The sequence below is a fragment of the Schistocerca serialis genome, chromosome 5, assembly GCF_023864345.2.
Source record: "Schistocerca serialis cubense isolate TAMUIC-IGC-003099 chromosome 5, iqSchSeri2.2, whole genome shotgun sequence".
Classification (NCBI taxonomy): domain Eukaryota; kingdom Metazoa; phylum Arthropoda; class Insecta; order Orthoptera; family Acrididae; genus Schistocerca; species Schistocerca serialis.
In genome coordinates this window covers 494,460,851-494,476,490 of record NC_064642.1, presented here as the reverse complement: position 1 = coordinate 494,476,490, position 15,640 = coordinate 494,460,851, and the positions used below count along the sequence as shown (strand labels likewise).

General features: G+C 39.1%; 1 protein-coding gene across 2 annotated transcripts in view; it reads right to left on the bottom strand.

Annotated features, from left to right (window-relative positions):
* Window positions 1-507: 507 nt before the first annotated feature.
* The window catches only part of LOC126481042 (uncharacterized), a 544,233-nt gene continuing 529,100 nt past the window's right edge, over window positions 508-15,640 (bottom strand). Inside the window, exons 12-16 of one of the 2 annotated variants that reach the window (XM_050104523.1) lie at window positions 15,094-15,221; window positions 10,483-10,689; window positions 2,413-2,527; window positions 2,229-2,316; window positions 508-2,132 (exon numbers count right to left, since the gene is read on the bottom strand). In XM_050104523.1, the coding sequence (XP_049960480.1) occupies window positions 1,115-2,132; window positions 2,229-2,316; window positions 2,413-2,527; window positions 10,483-10,689; window positions 15,094-15,221 (1,556 nt within the window). In that variant the 3' untranslated portion in view covers window positions 508-1,114. The remainder of the gene's footprint in view (window positions 2,133-2,228; window positions 2,317-2,412; window positions 2,528-10,482; window positions 10,690-15,093; window positions 15,222-15,640) is intronic. The other variant, XM_050104524.1, reaches the window with a different exon arrangement.

Here is a 15,640-nt window from a genome sequence, read left to right as displayed (position 1 = left end):
AATTCCAGCCTTATTCATCACAACAGAAATTGTACAGATATTCCATTTCAGTCAAGCTGGCTGTGGTAAAAAGTTTCCCTTTATACCTACAAATTTTAAAAAAAGTACTTGCAGTTGAGTCTTTTGTCTGTGCAATGTTTCCTTCCAGCACAATGTCTTACTATGAATGTGTGTAATTATGGAAATGGGATCTCATCATTAGAAATCAGTGCAAGATCTTCTACAAAACAACTGAAAAGAAGCCTGAAATTGGGTACTTTTATGACCATCCAATTAGAACATGGCTTTGCATGTTGTTTGTTATGAACACTTGCTACATCAACTGATCATGTCTCCTTATGATAAGAACTTCACTGCAAACTGTAGTACCTTTCACTATATGGTTTCCATATTAATTTGTCAAATGATATTTTAAATATTGAAAAAAAATCATCTTTATCAGGCAGTAAATGCACTTTCTGGAGGAAAAATAACTGAACCCAAAGAGGTTAATGTTAAAATGTGGTAGCAAAGCATAGTTTTAATAAACCAGTTCGGATTTTTACACAGGCAAATATCAATTCGGTACCTGATTTCATCCACATTTACTCTGTAATTTACACATTTTTTGCAGTGATGTTTTTGTAAGTATAATTTGGTCTTCCTCACACCTTCAGGAACAATGTAAATTATTGTAAATACAAATATCACTTAAATCTTTCATTCTGGTTTGATACTGTACACACTATGCAAATATTCATATATTTGAGGAAAAGGAAGGAACTGAGGAGACTGTCACAGCTGTAATAATAATTTCCAGTTGATACCATGTTTGTGACATTTCATTTAAAAAATAGGACGAGTTCTCAGTGTGTGTCTTTTCTGTACAAGATTAATAAAGTTAAGTATATTTAGTTATAAAATAAAATAAGCGTATCACTTATGACACTGATATGTTTCAGTTGCAAAGAGCATTCACAGAATATCACAGCATCCATTCATTACAGGCACTTTAAAAGTAGTAGGAATACTTTAAGTACACATTTTTCTGAGGACATTAAAATAGCTCTCTCTCAAAAATGTTTACATATAAATACTGCATTTTTTGTACAATTCATTAAAACGTCTCATGTGATCAGGTAGGTAAACCTTCTCTTTCAAGGTTAGCGGCTTCTGATGTCCCATCAGACTCAATAGCTGATGTCACAGGACTGTCTGAGGACACTTCCCCATGCTCACTTATTGGTTCCAAGTTGTGATAATCATGATGAGTTCTCCTTTGCATAGGCATTAATGCAGCTTCTATAAGTTCAAAATCACTCTCCAACATATCTGTTGCACTTGCTGCTCGGGCAGGTGACACTGACGGTACTGGTATGGCCGCACTTGGAATGTACTGTGGAGGTGGCGGACTCTCCTCTGGCATTGTGGTTTCTTGACTTGGTACTTCTTCTGAAGCAGATGTTTTGAAAGGTAACTGCTGCGAAGCAAGGATGTTACTTATCTTCTCTTCAAACTCGCTGATAGTGTGTGTTTCAGAACGTGGCTGTATGTTGATAATTGTAGCATCCCTCTGTGCGGAAGCTATTGGAGAAGAAACAAATGTAGTAACTGGCTGAGTAGATCCTGCAGATGTTGTAATGGTGCTAGTTGTTGTTACAGTAGCAGATGGAAGGGAGACAGAAGTAGTTAACACCATATCACTAGGTACTACTGTTGCGGTAGCAGTGGTTGATGTAAAATGTGATACTGGAGGCAAGATTGTAACCACAGGTTCATGTTCAGGTTTTATGTTTGGTTCATATATATTCAGCTCTGTACACGGTGATTCACTAATTGAAATATGGGTTTCAGCAAGCTGATCAGGCTCTGGCTTTGGATGAGGGACAGTCCTTGGGGATCCCTCAAATAATTGTTGTTGTAAACTACGAGTTAAACTACTAGCCAGTTGCTGCCGAGGAATGTCACTCTTCGGATCAGAAATTTTTCTTTTTATATCTTTGACAGCCGATGAATAGGTAGAAATGGGTAAGAAGGTTTGTCGTTTAGGGGGACTATTGGGAATTATAACTCTTGTAGTCATACTCTGCTGCTCTCCTGCAGCAGCTGGTTCAGTTATAGTCACAGAAGGCGATGACGTTACACTGTCTCTCCTGTAAATGAATAAATAAAACGAAATATGTTAGCATGTCAAAATAAATCAACATTATATATTTAAAACAGGCGTGTTGTGCTGTTATTCTGCTTACCAGTCTTCTTTCACTGATCTCAATCCTCTTTTGAATATTTCTGTAACTTTTGATGATGATGGTGATGGATATGTATCTGAGACAGCTACTGAAAAAGGTAAACACGTATGTATAATACAGTCCCCATAGAACTTAAAATATTACTGTTTCTACTCTGATTTGTAACATTAGAACTGTTGCTTACAATGGGCATTACTGTTGCAGTCTGGATAGAAGGTTATCTTGCCAGAGCTACAGCTGGCATCACTCCCATCATCTGCTACTGATAAATCAACAGCCTTAATTTCAGCAGACAGATTCTGAAAAGAGAATATGACTTGAGCATGGTTCATCGGTGAAATACTTAAAAATTAGTAATAACAAAAATTAGCCTGTAAAATAGAATATTTCTGCACTTTTTTTAATTAAGCTACTAATAGCAGCAGTAGGAAATAGACATTTTTCAGATTACTATGAGATGTTGCTGATGTTCAGCATAACCACTATTTACAGCACACAAAGAAGCTGAAGAGTTACAGAATGCTGCAAGCTGCAGGAAGAGCTGGTTTGAGAACATTTCACCAAACAAGTGACTTATCCTTTGGTACCCCCTCCTTCCCCCTTTTCCCTTAAACTTTCATCCACATGAATTTTCACTTCTAACTGTGATACACACTGTTCACAAATCTTGCACCTAGACACTCCTGATGCTCCTCTCGCATTGGTGTCCCAAGCTGCTACTCCTAATTGTCTAAAGTTGTCTTCTATTGCTTAAAGTCCCGTATAAAACCCTCACAGCCTCAAATGGCCACTAGTGTCACTTGTGCCTTAAACTGGCCATGGATGCAGGTGGAGGAGCACTTTGGGGACCGCATTCTGGCTCTGGGGTACCCAGAGGCCACTGGCATGGGTTTCGATTGGCTGTCACATTCTCCGGATCTGAACACATGTGACACTTTTTTTCGAGGCTATATTAAAGATAAGGTGTACAGCAATAACCCTATTGCCGAGCTGAAAACAGCCATTCAGGAGGTCATTGACAGCACTGCTGTTCCAACAGTTCAGTGAGTCACGCAGAACTTTACTATTAGTTTGCGCCACATCATTACCAATGATGGCATCCAAATCGAACATGTCATAACCTAAATCTGAATATCTGTAGTGATGTTTACATGTTGAATAAAGTGTGTGCATGCCGTTTTGTTTCATATAGTTCAGTAATTGTCATTCTGTATATAAGATAAAGCGTTAGTAGGATGATGTGGTAGGATGTGGCGGGAGTCTGTGTTCCCCATGTATAAAAAAAACTAGGTTGGTGTGCTCATTGCATGGCATACTCTACATCTGGAAATCACATCAAGTATCAAATCTCACTACTACAGTTTATAGCTATTTTATTCCAGTTTCAATTATACTTTACTGTACGGGATGTTTTGAAAATTATGTCTCAATCGCAATGCTGCTGTTTCCCAACATTTTGAGGCTCTTCTCTATATATAACATAATGTTGATCTATACATTTGATCCATTCTGATGTTGTTGGATATGAATTGAGGTGACAAAAGTCATGGGATAGCAATATGCACATAAAAGGGCAGTGCATTGGTGGATCTGTCATTTGTACTAAAGTGATTCAAGTGGAAATGTATCCTATGTGATTATGGGTGCACAACAGGGATTAACAAACTTTGAACACAACGTGGTAGTTGGAAATGGGACATTCCATTTTGGAAATCATTAGGGAATTCAATATTCTGAGGCCCATAGTGTCAAGAGTGTGCCGAGAATACCACATTTCAGGCACTACCTCTCACCATGGACAACTCAATGGTCAACGGTCTTCACTTAATGACCAAGAGCAGCAGCATTTGCATGGCATGAACTAACTGCAGGAATCAATGTGGGGTGTATTGTCAACATATCTGTTAGGATGGTGCAGAGAAATTTGGCATTTGTGGACTATAGCAGCAGATGATCAACAGAAGTGTATTTGATAACAGCACATCAACTGCAACACCTCTCCTGGAGTCATGATGATATCAGTTGGACCCTAGATGACTGGAAAACCATGACCTGATTAGATGAGGCACAATTTCAGTTGGTAAAAGCTAATGATAGGGTTTGAATGTGATGCAGACCCTCTGAAGCCATGGACCCCCATTGTCAATATGGCACTAGGCAAGCTGGTTGCAACTCCATAATGGTATGGGTTGTGTTTACATAGTACAGACTGGGTCCTCTGGTCCAGCTGAATCAATCATTGACTGCAAATGGTTATGTTCAGCCATTCATAGATTTCATGTTTCCAAACATCACAAGGTCACAATTGGTTTGGGAAACATTCTGGACAATCTGAGCAAATGATTTGCCCACCCATGTCACCCCATATGAATCCCACTGAACATTTATGGGACATAATTGAAAGGTCAATCTGTACAAAATCCTGCACTGGCAACACTTTGTGATTATGGATGGCTATAGAGGCAGCATGGCTCAATATTTTTGCAAGGGACTTCCAACAACTTGTTGAGCCCATGCCACATCGAGCTGCTGCAGTATGATGGGGAAAAGGAGGTCCAATATATTAGGTGGTATCTCTCAACTTTTTTCACCTCAGTGTATTAGTTTATCGAGATACATGAACAACTTGGAGATTGTTTTTAACAGACAGTTTCTTCACAAAGTGTACTGCTCTGGATTTAAATAATTTCCTAGTAGTTTTATATACAATTGAATAACAGCTTGATGGTATTCTATGGTGTTCTATCATAGGTTAAGGCATATGACTAACTTGTTGGTTGTCTCACCTATCTAGTTAGATAACAATGAAAACCATCAAATGTAGTTGGGTAGACAAAATATCTACTCACCAAGCAGCAGCAGAACACACGCATAAAAGAAGATTACAATTAGGCATGCTTTCAGAGCCAGAGACTCCTCCTTCAGGCAGAAGAGTTGAAAGGGAAGGAAGAGGGTGCAAGAAAAAGACTGAAGAGGTCTAGGAAAAGGGGTAGATTTCAGAAAAGTCACCCAGAACCGCAGGTCAAGGGAGATTTACCGGATAGGATGAGAAAGAAAGACTGACTGTTGAGAACTGCACCAGACGAGATGTTAAAACCTGAGAACTTAAAGGTGGAAGATAGGGTAATATGCAAGACAGAGATTACTGCCAAAACATTGTGTACGAGTTAATAAGAGTGAAAAGTTAAGTGCACTGTATGTAACAGAGGTGGAACTAGTTCCCACCTGTCGAGTTCTGAGAAACTGGTATCTGGAGGAAGAACCCAGATGGCACCTGTCACGTTGTATAGCATACACTGCAACAGGATACTGTATGTTGCCAGTATACACCATCTGCCAAAGCCCATTTGTCCTAACTGATAATTTGGTGGTAGTTATGCCAATGTAAAATGCCTTACAGTGTTTGCACAACAGCTGTTATATGATGTGTCATTTCACAGGTGGCTTTCCCTTTGACATTGTATGTTTTGCCAGTTACAGGGCTGGTATAGGTGGTGGTAGGAGGAGGATGATGCATAGGGCAAGTCTTGCAGCAGGGATGGTCACAGAGGTAAGAGGCATAGGGTAGGGAGATGGGTGCAGAGGGAGCATACAGTCAGACAAGAATATTGTGGAAATTGAGAGGTTGACTAAAAGCAATTCTCAGTGTAGTGGGCAAAATCTCAGACAGAGTGTATCTCATTTCAGGGCATGATTTTAGGAAGTCATGGTCTTGTCAAAGTAGCTGATTAAGACATTCCAGACTGGGATAATACTGAATGACCAGTGCTCCGTGAATGATCAGTGGTGTGTTCCGAAGTCGTTTTTTGGAGGGATCAGGTGTACCGAGATTGGATGTGATGTCCAGGGAAATCTTCTTTCGAACTAGGCTGGTGGGGTAATTACATCAAGTGAAAGCCGAATTGAGAGTGGTGGCCTACTGCTGTAAAGAGTCTGCATACGAACAAATATGTTTGCCTCGAATTCCAAGGCTGTATGGGAGGGAACATTTGACATGGAAAGAATGGCAACTGTAAAAATGTAAGTAGGTTTAATGTGGAAAGATGTATGCAGCTAGGATGAGATCAGTATCAAGGAAAGTGGCACGGACCATGTGAAATTTAACTGGGAGATAATATTCAGAGCTTCCAGTAATTTTAACAGGTCAGCCTCACCATGAGTCCACATTGTAAAGATGTCATCAATGTATCTGAACCAAACCACGGGCTGAAGACTTATGGATCCCAACAAAGCACCCTCCAAGTGACCCACAAAAAGGTTGGCATACGAAGGAGCCATCCTGGTTCCCATGGACATAACCCTGATCTGTTTGTATGTCTACCTCTCAAAGGTGAAGCAGTTGTTGGTAGGTACAAAATTGATTAAAGTGAGCAGGAAGGATGTTATAGCTTTGGAATCAGGTGAGTGATGACTGAGGAAATGTTCAACAGCAGACAGACCATGTATATGGGGGATGATGGTATAGAGGCTGGTGGCAACAATGGTAATGAGCAAGGTTGTGTTGGGAGTGGGATGGCACAGATTTCAGACAATCCAGCAAATGGTTCGTAACTCTGATAAAGGAGGGAAGTCTTTGTAATATGGTTTGCAGATGCTGATCAACTAAGGCAGATATACGTTCAGTGGGTGCTTTGAAGCCAGCCACTATAGGACAGCCAGGATGATTGATCTTAGGAAGAAAGTAAGAGGTGGGGTGTGTGGTTTGGTTGGGGTGAGAAGTTCTATGGATTGAGGTGTTAGTCCTTGTGAGGGGCCTGAGGTTTTAAGGAGGGACTGCAGGTCAGTTTGAATCACAGGGATGGAATCTTTATGGCAGACGCTGCATGTAGAGGAGTCAGACAGATGGCGTAGACCTTCACTAACATACCCCTTTCGATCAAGTACCACAGTGGTAGATCCTTTGTCTGCTGGGAGGATAATGATGGAGTCATCAGCTGTTAGGGAACGTAGAGCCTGGAGTTCTGCGGAGGACAGGTTGGGATCATGTTGTAGGGATCTGGGGAAGGATTATGAAGCAATGCTGGATGTGAGAAATTCTTGAAAGGCTTGTAAGGGATGATTTTGAGGTAGCGGTGGTGGATCAAGTTGAGATAATGGTCAAAATTGTTCAATGCAGGGTTCTATGTCAGGTTCACTGTTGGAAAGGTTTTGGGATTGGGTTGCAAAGTGATATTTCCAGTCGACATTTCATGTAAAGGAAAGTAGGTCATTCACCAAAGCAGCATGATTAAATGCAGGTTTAGGACTGAAAGTGAGACCCTTCAATAATACAGATAATTCAGGAGGGGAGAGTGCTTTAGATGAGAGATTGAGGACACTGTACTGTTGTGACTGGTTCTTGTAATTACGGGTTATTCTTGGTCTGGGTGGCACTCGTGAAGGCTGTTGGATGTTAAGGAGGTTGACCAAGCTTGGTCTGTAGGAGAGCACTGGTGGTTGGTGGTGTGGCTGTGTAGGGAGCTGCAAAGGGCCATGAAGGGAAATTTGCACAAAGACGTAAAAGAATTATATATAAACAAGAGAAGTGGAAGGTGGGAAAGAAACTAGCTGTCAAATTTGTGAATAAATTTGCAAAAGATGATCAGGAGGAGGCCCTGCAGTGTAGTGGCCTGTAAATAGTTATAGGCAAATTCGTAAATAACAATGGAATTGTTATACACAAATAGAAATGGGCCCGTCTTTGTGTACAGAATTCGGTACCCTAAAAGATGTAGGGGCAACGTGTTGATTAACCTTGTTGATACAGGTAAATAAGCATGGCGATTAGCACGTAAGGTAGAAAACAGACAACCGTTCGAACAAGACAGTTGACAACAAAGATTGACAAGAGGGTTACATAAGAAGGAATGATGGCCACATGGGCTAGTATAACAAGGAAAAGAATGAAGGTTTATAATATAATGTAATTGGGTAGATAAAAAAATCTACTCACCAAGCTGTGGCAGAACACAAACTGATTTTAGCAGTAATCTCTCTCTTGCATATTACCCTGTCTTCCACCTTTAAACTCTCAGGTTTACATATCTCATCTGGTGCAGTCCCCAACAATCAGTCTTTCCTTCTCATCCTGTCTGGCAGGTCTTTCCGACCTGCGGTTCTGGGTGGCTTTTCCGCAATCTACACCTTTTCCTAGACCTCTCCATTCCTTTTCCTTCACCCCTCTTCCTTCCCCTTCAACCCTTCTGCCTGAAGAATGAGACACTGCCTCAGAAGTGTGCCTAATTATAACTGTCTGTCATATGGTATGCATCAGAATTTTGTGTAAATCATATTGCTATAAGTTTTGGAACAACCTGCATTCTGCAATGATCTTTATGGTCTGTATATATATGAGCTGTATATAGGAACTTTCATTTTTGCCTTATGCATTCTTCTAACATGTCTATTTCATCCTTTTTGTAATGCTTTTAGTCCCACAGAGAATGAGATGGTTGTCTGTGAGGGCAAAAACAAATAATCAGTACCCTTGTATTATCAGGATGTACTTCTACCTTGTACTAAATTCTTAAATCATTTATGATTGTCAGCTCTTGAGAAAGAAGATGGCTTGGCATACTTTGTTCTTCCAATGTGATATCTGATAACTTGAACTGATCAACAACAATGGCAAAGCTTCTGGCTAATGTACTTGTTTGGACAGATCAGAAGATGTATGGAAACAATTTGTGAATTTCAAATCTTGAAGAAACTATGTACTCAAAAACACACCACATAGGAATTATCTTAATAAGACTGAAAATGGTGGATGTGATATATACGTACAGACCATTAACTGATTACAATTTCAGAAAAAAAATTGGATGACTTATTCATGAAGAAGAGCTTCACAAATTGAGCAAGTCAGTAATGCGTTGGTCCACCTGTGGCCCTTGGCCCTTATGCACACAGTTATTTGGCTTAGCACTGATTGACAGAGTTGTTGGGTGTCCTTCTGAGGGATATTGTGCCAAAGTCCATAAAACTGGTGCAATAGATCATGGAAGGCCCAACCCATAATGCTTTAAACAGTCTCAGTTGGGGAGAGATCTGGACACATTGCTGGCCCAAGGTAGGGTTTGGCAAACACGAAGACAAGAAGTAAAGATGCTTGCATATGTGGGCAGCATTGTCTTGCATAAATGTAAGCCCTGGATGGCCTGCCATGAAGGGAAACAAAACGGGGTGTAGAGTATCGTCAACGTACAACTACACTGTAAAAGTTGCGCAGCTGAGAACCAAAGGGACGCTGATGTGAACAGAAATGACATCCCATACTATTAGGCCTGGTAATCAGGTTGTATAGAGAGTGACAGTCAGGTTGGTATCCTGTCGCTGTCCAGGGCATCTCTAGACACATCTTCGGCCTGGAATCTCATTGACTGGAGTAGTGATGAGCCCTGATTCGATTTAAGCCCAAATGACCAGCAAAGACGTGTCTGGAGATGCCTTTGACTGCAGTAGGATACCAACCTATCGACAGTCATAAGGCCCGAAAAACCAGGAATGACAGTCTGGGGTACCATTTAGTTTCACAGCAAGACCCCTTTAGTTGTCATCTGTGTCACCCTTACAGCACAGCATTATATCAGTGATATTCTATGCTCCATTTTGTTGCCCCTTCATGGCAACCCATCCTTGGCTTACATTTCAGCAAGATAATGCCCACCTACACATGGCGACAATTTCTACGCTTGTCTTCGTGCTTGCCAAACCCTACCTTGGCCAGTAAAGTCATTGGATCTCTCCCCACTTCAGAACCTTTGGAGGATAATGGGCAGAGTCCTCCTACCACCTTGGGATTTTGATGATTAATGCACCAATTGGACAGAATTTGGCAAGTTACCCTAAGGAGGACTTCCACCAATTATATCAATTGATGCCAAGCTGAACAACTGCTTATATAAGTGCCAAAGGTGGACCGACACTTATTGACTTGCGCAATTTGTGAAGCTCTTTCTCTTGAACAAATTACCCATTTTTTCTGAAACCATAATCATTTGTTTGTCTTTATATGTACATCACATCTACTGATTTTTGTCTCATTTGGATAATTCTTTTATTGTTGGCTTTTTTCCCTCCTTAAGAGTGTATTTTATCTATGCACTGGACCACAGGTTTGTGTTTATGGGTGTCTGTGTGTGAATGTGTGTACCTCTACCAGAGAAAGAGCAAGATCAAGAGCTCAGAAGCTTGTATAAACAGTTTCCTCTGTGTCACACAACAGTCAGCTATAGGTGAGTGAGTGCATTTCCATTAAATTAACAATTATCCATACCCTTGATATTTTCCTCTGACCAAGATTGTTTTTACGAGGTGGAATCAGCTGTGAGGCTTCTGTTGATTCATGATCTTCTTCAACCCCTTCACCAGCTCCCTGGTGTGATTTTGGAGCATGTTCTTTAGGTGCCACCATCTGAATTGCTGAGCCAATGGTGTTAGTTGATCCAGCCAGAGATATATCAGACATTCGGAACATTTCGTCCTGTGGACAGACAACAGATGTGTTTATTAAACCAATGAAATTAAAAAGCAAATGAGAAACAATAATATCTGGTTCAGTTTCACATGTTCTAAGGTTAATGTCTTTCTTTAACAGAGCAATTAAGAGTAATGAGGCTTGCTTAAGGAAAAGTTTAGACAAAGAAACCATTAATGGGGCAATCTTGGCACTCATTTGAAGGCTTTGTGGAACCATGGAAAATCCATATCAGAACAGTTGTATTAAGATTAGAGTCCAGCTTCTAACGTATCAGTGAATTTTATCATTGCTCTGAGGAAGCCTTGATTACACTGTGAATGAGATCAAGAACAGAGAGATGAGGAAACAGTGAAGCATTTTTTGGCTGTAAATATTTCACTTTTGTATTACACACACACACACACACACACACACACACACACAAGCGTTGTCTGTACAGGACAGATGAGGTTAACACTAAATTTAATATAGTCATAACTGAATCCTCATCCCTCTTTGAATAAGTTTTTCAAAATATGATTGTTAGAAACAATACTTCTGCATCCCTGAAAAAACCATAGATCACACAGGGAGTCAAGCAGTTGTGCAAAACAAAGACAGACCTTTACACTGTGGTTAGAATATCTGAGGACACAATAAAACTCGCCATTATAAAATGTACTGTAAGATCCTAAAGAAATTGATACAATAGTCAAAAGCATTCTATTACAAACAAGAAACTGATACCTATAACCACAAGATGAAAACTATTAGGCATTTTGTTAGAGGGGGGGAGGGAAGGGGGGGGGGGGGGGAGAATAATATAACTTTAGAGGACTTCAAAAAACAAACATGAATGAAATCTGGACACATAATCAATATTTTCAACGAACACTTCTTATCAGCATCAGCATAGACATGCTACAAGGGCTCTGTTAATGAAACATTGAATCTTATGCAAAATACTATTCCCAGAAATATTGGTATAATTCACATTTGCTTCATCTGAAATTTGAAAAAGAATCAACTCTCTGAAGAATAAAAATTCCACTGGAGTAGATAATATCCCAAACAATATGTTGAATAAAAGATTTTGGTTCTATTAGTGATGTACTTAGCCAGATTCCCGATGCATCAACAAGGAACTGTGCCTGAAGGCTCAAATATGCTGTTGTGAAACCTCTCTTCAAGGAAGGTGAAAAAATAGAAGTTACAAATTACAGGCCAATTTCTCTATTGACTGCTTTTTCGAGGATTCTAGAAAAGCTCATATGTACAAGAATTTTGGAACATCTAACAGATTTGATATTCTCAGAAAAAGACAGTTTGGTTTCTGAAGGATCTGGCAACCAAACAAGCAATCTTTGCTTTTATAAATAAAGTTCTAGAATCTCTAAAGGACAAAATGTTGACAACAGAACTGTTTTGTGATTTATCAAAAGCCTTTGGCACTGTAAACCATCAAGCATTATTACAGAAATATGTGGTGTATCAGGTGGTTACAGTCACATCTCAATGATAGGAAGCAGAAAGTGTTATTGGACAGTTGAGACAATTTTTGTAGTGGTCCGTCTTGATCAGAATGGAAGATCATTAAATGTGGAGTGCCACAAGGTTCTATTCTTGGTCCTTTACTGTTCCTGATATTTACAAATGACCTACCACAATGTATAAAGCTGCAATGCAATTTTATCACTTTTGAGATGACACCAGCATTAGGTTTGGTGTCAATAGAGCCTTATTATACTTTAATGAAACTAACCACACTCAGTTTACAGCAACTGCCAAAACTCAGGAAGAACTAACTGATGTGTGCCACATAGACAATAGAAGGTGTTGAACAACAAATTTCCTGGGTGTAAACTGATCATCATATAATAAATCTTCACAAGAAGCTCAGCACACTTATTTTTGCCATACATATTACTTCTGAGAGTGGGAACTTAAACACTATGAAAGCAGCATACTGTGGATACTTCTCTAATGACATATGGAATTAAACTTTGTGGAAACCAGTCACCGCCAAAGGATATATTTTTGGCCCAAAAACCTGTTGTAAGAATAATGAGTGGTGTAAACTGTAAATCTAGTTGTACAAACCTTTTCCGGAAACTAAAAATTCTTACTACTACTTCTCAATACATATATTTACACTTACATGTTTCAGCAGTAAAAATACTGAGTCATATAAAAGAAACAGTGAATATAATGAATACAATAAAAGAAGGAAGCATGATTTCCACAATGATTGGAAGTCCACATTCAGGGAGCCTCTGAGGCAATTTATTCTGGAAAGGTAATTTTACAGTTTGGATGAGTTTCTTACTCACAATGAAAACAATATATATACATATATATTCTAGAACTATAAAATATATGTATGATTTAATACAATGTAAGACTGAACAATTATGTAAAAAACTAAAAACTCCGCCCGAACAGGCTATGAAGGCCCAACCGTACCGACTGGCTACCGCATCATCCTCAGCCCACAGGCATCATTGGATGCAGGTATGGAGGAGCATGTGGCTAGCACTCTGCTCTCCTGGCCATATGTCAGTTTATGAGGCTGGAGCCACAATTTCTCAATCAAGTAGCTCTTCAGTTTGCCTACAAGGGCTGAGTGCACCCTGCTTGCCAAAAGCACTCGACAGATTGGATGGTAACCCATCCAAGTGCTAGCCCGGCCCAGCAGTGCTAAACAAATGTGACAGGAAAGTGTTATCACTGAGGCAAGGCCGTTGGCAGAACAATTATGGAGTTACTCATTTTTTTTATATATATATTTTTAATTTTCTATGTTGAACTTATGTAAAACACAAATGTGACCTAGCATTACTACTGTCTTTTTGTAACATTACTATCTACATACTGATTTGTTTAGAAAGGTCACACAAATGGTCAGGTAAAATGAAATGAAGAAGAATAATACTGACACACACTATATCCTTATGATCTTATCACAGATTGATGAAGAAAGAAACACATAAGATATAAAATAGAAATAAAATACCATGGCAATACTCAAGTAAAAGCCACATTGTGACATTGTTTCTGCTTCTCACTCTACCTAGAACAACTGTATTATGAAAAGAATAGATCGCTACTCACCATACAGAGCAGACATTGAGTTGCAGACAGGTGCAAAGAAAAGACTGCTGTACTTTTAGGCTTTTGACCAAAAGGCCTTCTTCCAAATATAAAACACATACACATTCACACAAGCAAACTCTCTCACACGTCCATTTTCACTGGCTGCTGAGGCCAGACTGTGACTCAGCAACCTGTCCTTTTCACAATATTGTCATTATTCTGTCCTGGACTATCCACTATTTGATTCTACCAAGAACAACTTATATGCTCAGAAAACTACTAGTGTCATTGCTAAACTTAATACTTGTTTCTTTTATGTCATCCATCTTGAAAAATACTGCAGTGGCCAAGTATCTTTACCAAACCAAAACGAACATGAAAATCAGTGCTATATGTTCTAAGTACACGTTACAGTCATAGTAGATGGTGTGTCACATGGTATGGTGCTCCTTGCACTGTGTATCACAATGTTACCTCCGTCTTATGTGTACAATGTTATAATTACCCACAAAAATTGGAATAATACTTCAGATATTCTACCGAACTCTGTGACCAAGTTCATAACACCACCAATATCCACAACACAATTAGTTTATTTCTTTAAAGCTTTCTAACCATCAATATTTCTCTTTCCATTTCATTTAATTAACAACTGCTTAACTGATATGAGCCATTACTTCCACATCATCTTCAGAGGTTTCAGTTTTCTCAAAAAAATCAAACTTATACTATGCACCAGTATGAAGAACATATTTATTCATCTTTATTCTTTCTGACCTTGATAACACACTACAAAGCAGTATCTGTCCATGAATCCCAAGTGGCCAAGTTATTTGCCTCAGCAGCATTTCTTTCTTCTTCTTTTTCCATACATAACTTGTTATCAGGACATTATGAAAGATTTTTTTTCCAGGGGATATATTACATTCCTGCTGTCTTCTGTGTTTCCGAACAGTGAAGCTTTCATGTACACACACAGTTTCCAACTCAGGACCAATAATTTAATATTCAAGCACTCGTCTGCCTTCTTATAAGGGAGCTGCCAGTAGAGTAAGAGAACTTCTCATTCTGACCTTTCTTCAATGCCAGAGTAAAAGCTTATCTTAAAAATCTTAACACTGGCAGGAGATAACCTGGCATCTATTGATTAGAAAATAATAATCTTAAAGATTGACATAAGAGAAATAATCATCAGTCTGTGATTGCAGCAAACAATGGAGGTTAGTGTGTCTGTCTTAAAGTGAAGACAATTGGGTATCAATTCAATGTTTGTTAATAACAGTATAAAGCAGAAATATTTCATTACTTAAGAACTAGAAAATTTTCATTCAGTACCGGGAATGTATTTTCTCTGAAGATTGAAGTTCGACTTTGCCCCTGAGACTGGGACAAATAGCTCATCCTGGAATTACTTCTTGGGCCACGGCGACTCTGAATAGATGCACTGCTTCCCATGTTACTTCCTGAAATAAAGAGAAAATTAGCAAATGATATTTTACATACTACATTAACATGACTAGCATGAAATTTCTTGTGTATGTGTAAAAACTGTTATTTTTAACATAGAGTAGCTTCTATGAAAATTGTTATCAGTTATACTTTACTTTGATCCTTGTGACTTCTCACCAATTTTAGCGACTTTTTGTGTTTCGCTATCGTCGACTCCCTCAGATTTCATCTAGTTTGCCCCTTTCGCATCCATTCTATCCTTTTCATATATTTTCACATGTATTTGGGTATATTTTTGCGAAATTTTTCGGATGTTTTTCTACATTATTTATGTAATTTTTCGCATATTTCCGCCACCATGGATCCTTGCTCCTACCACCTGCATCAATACAGAAAAGTCTCTTTATTCCTAGCCAGATCCCAGTCCCACATA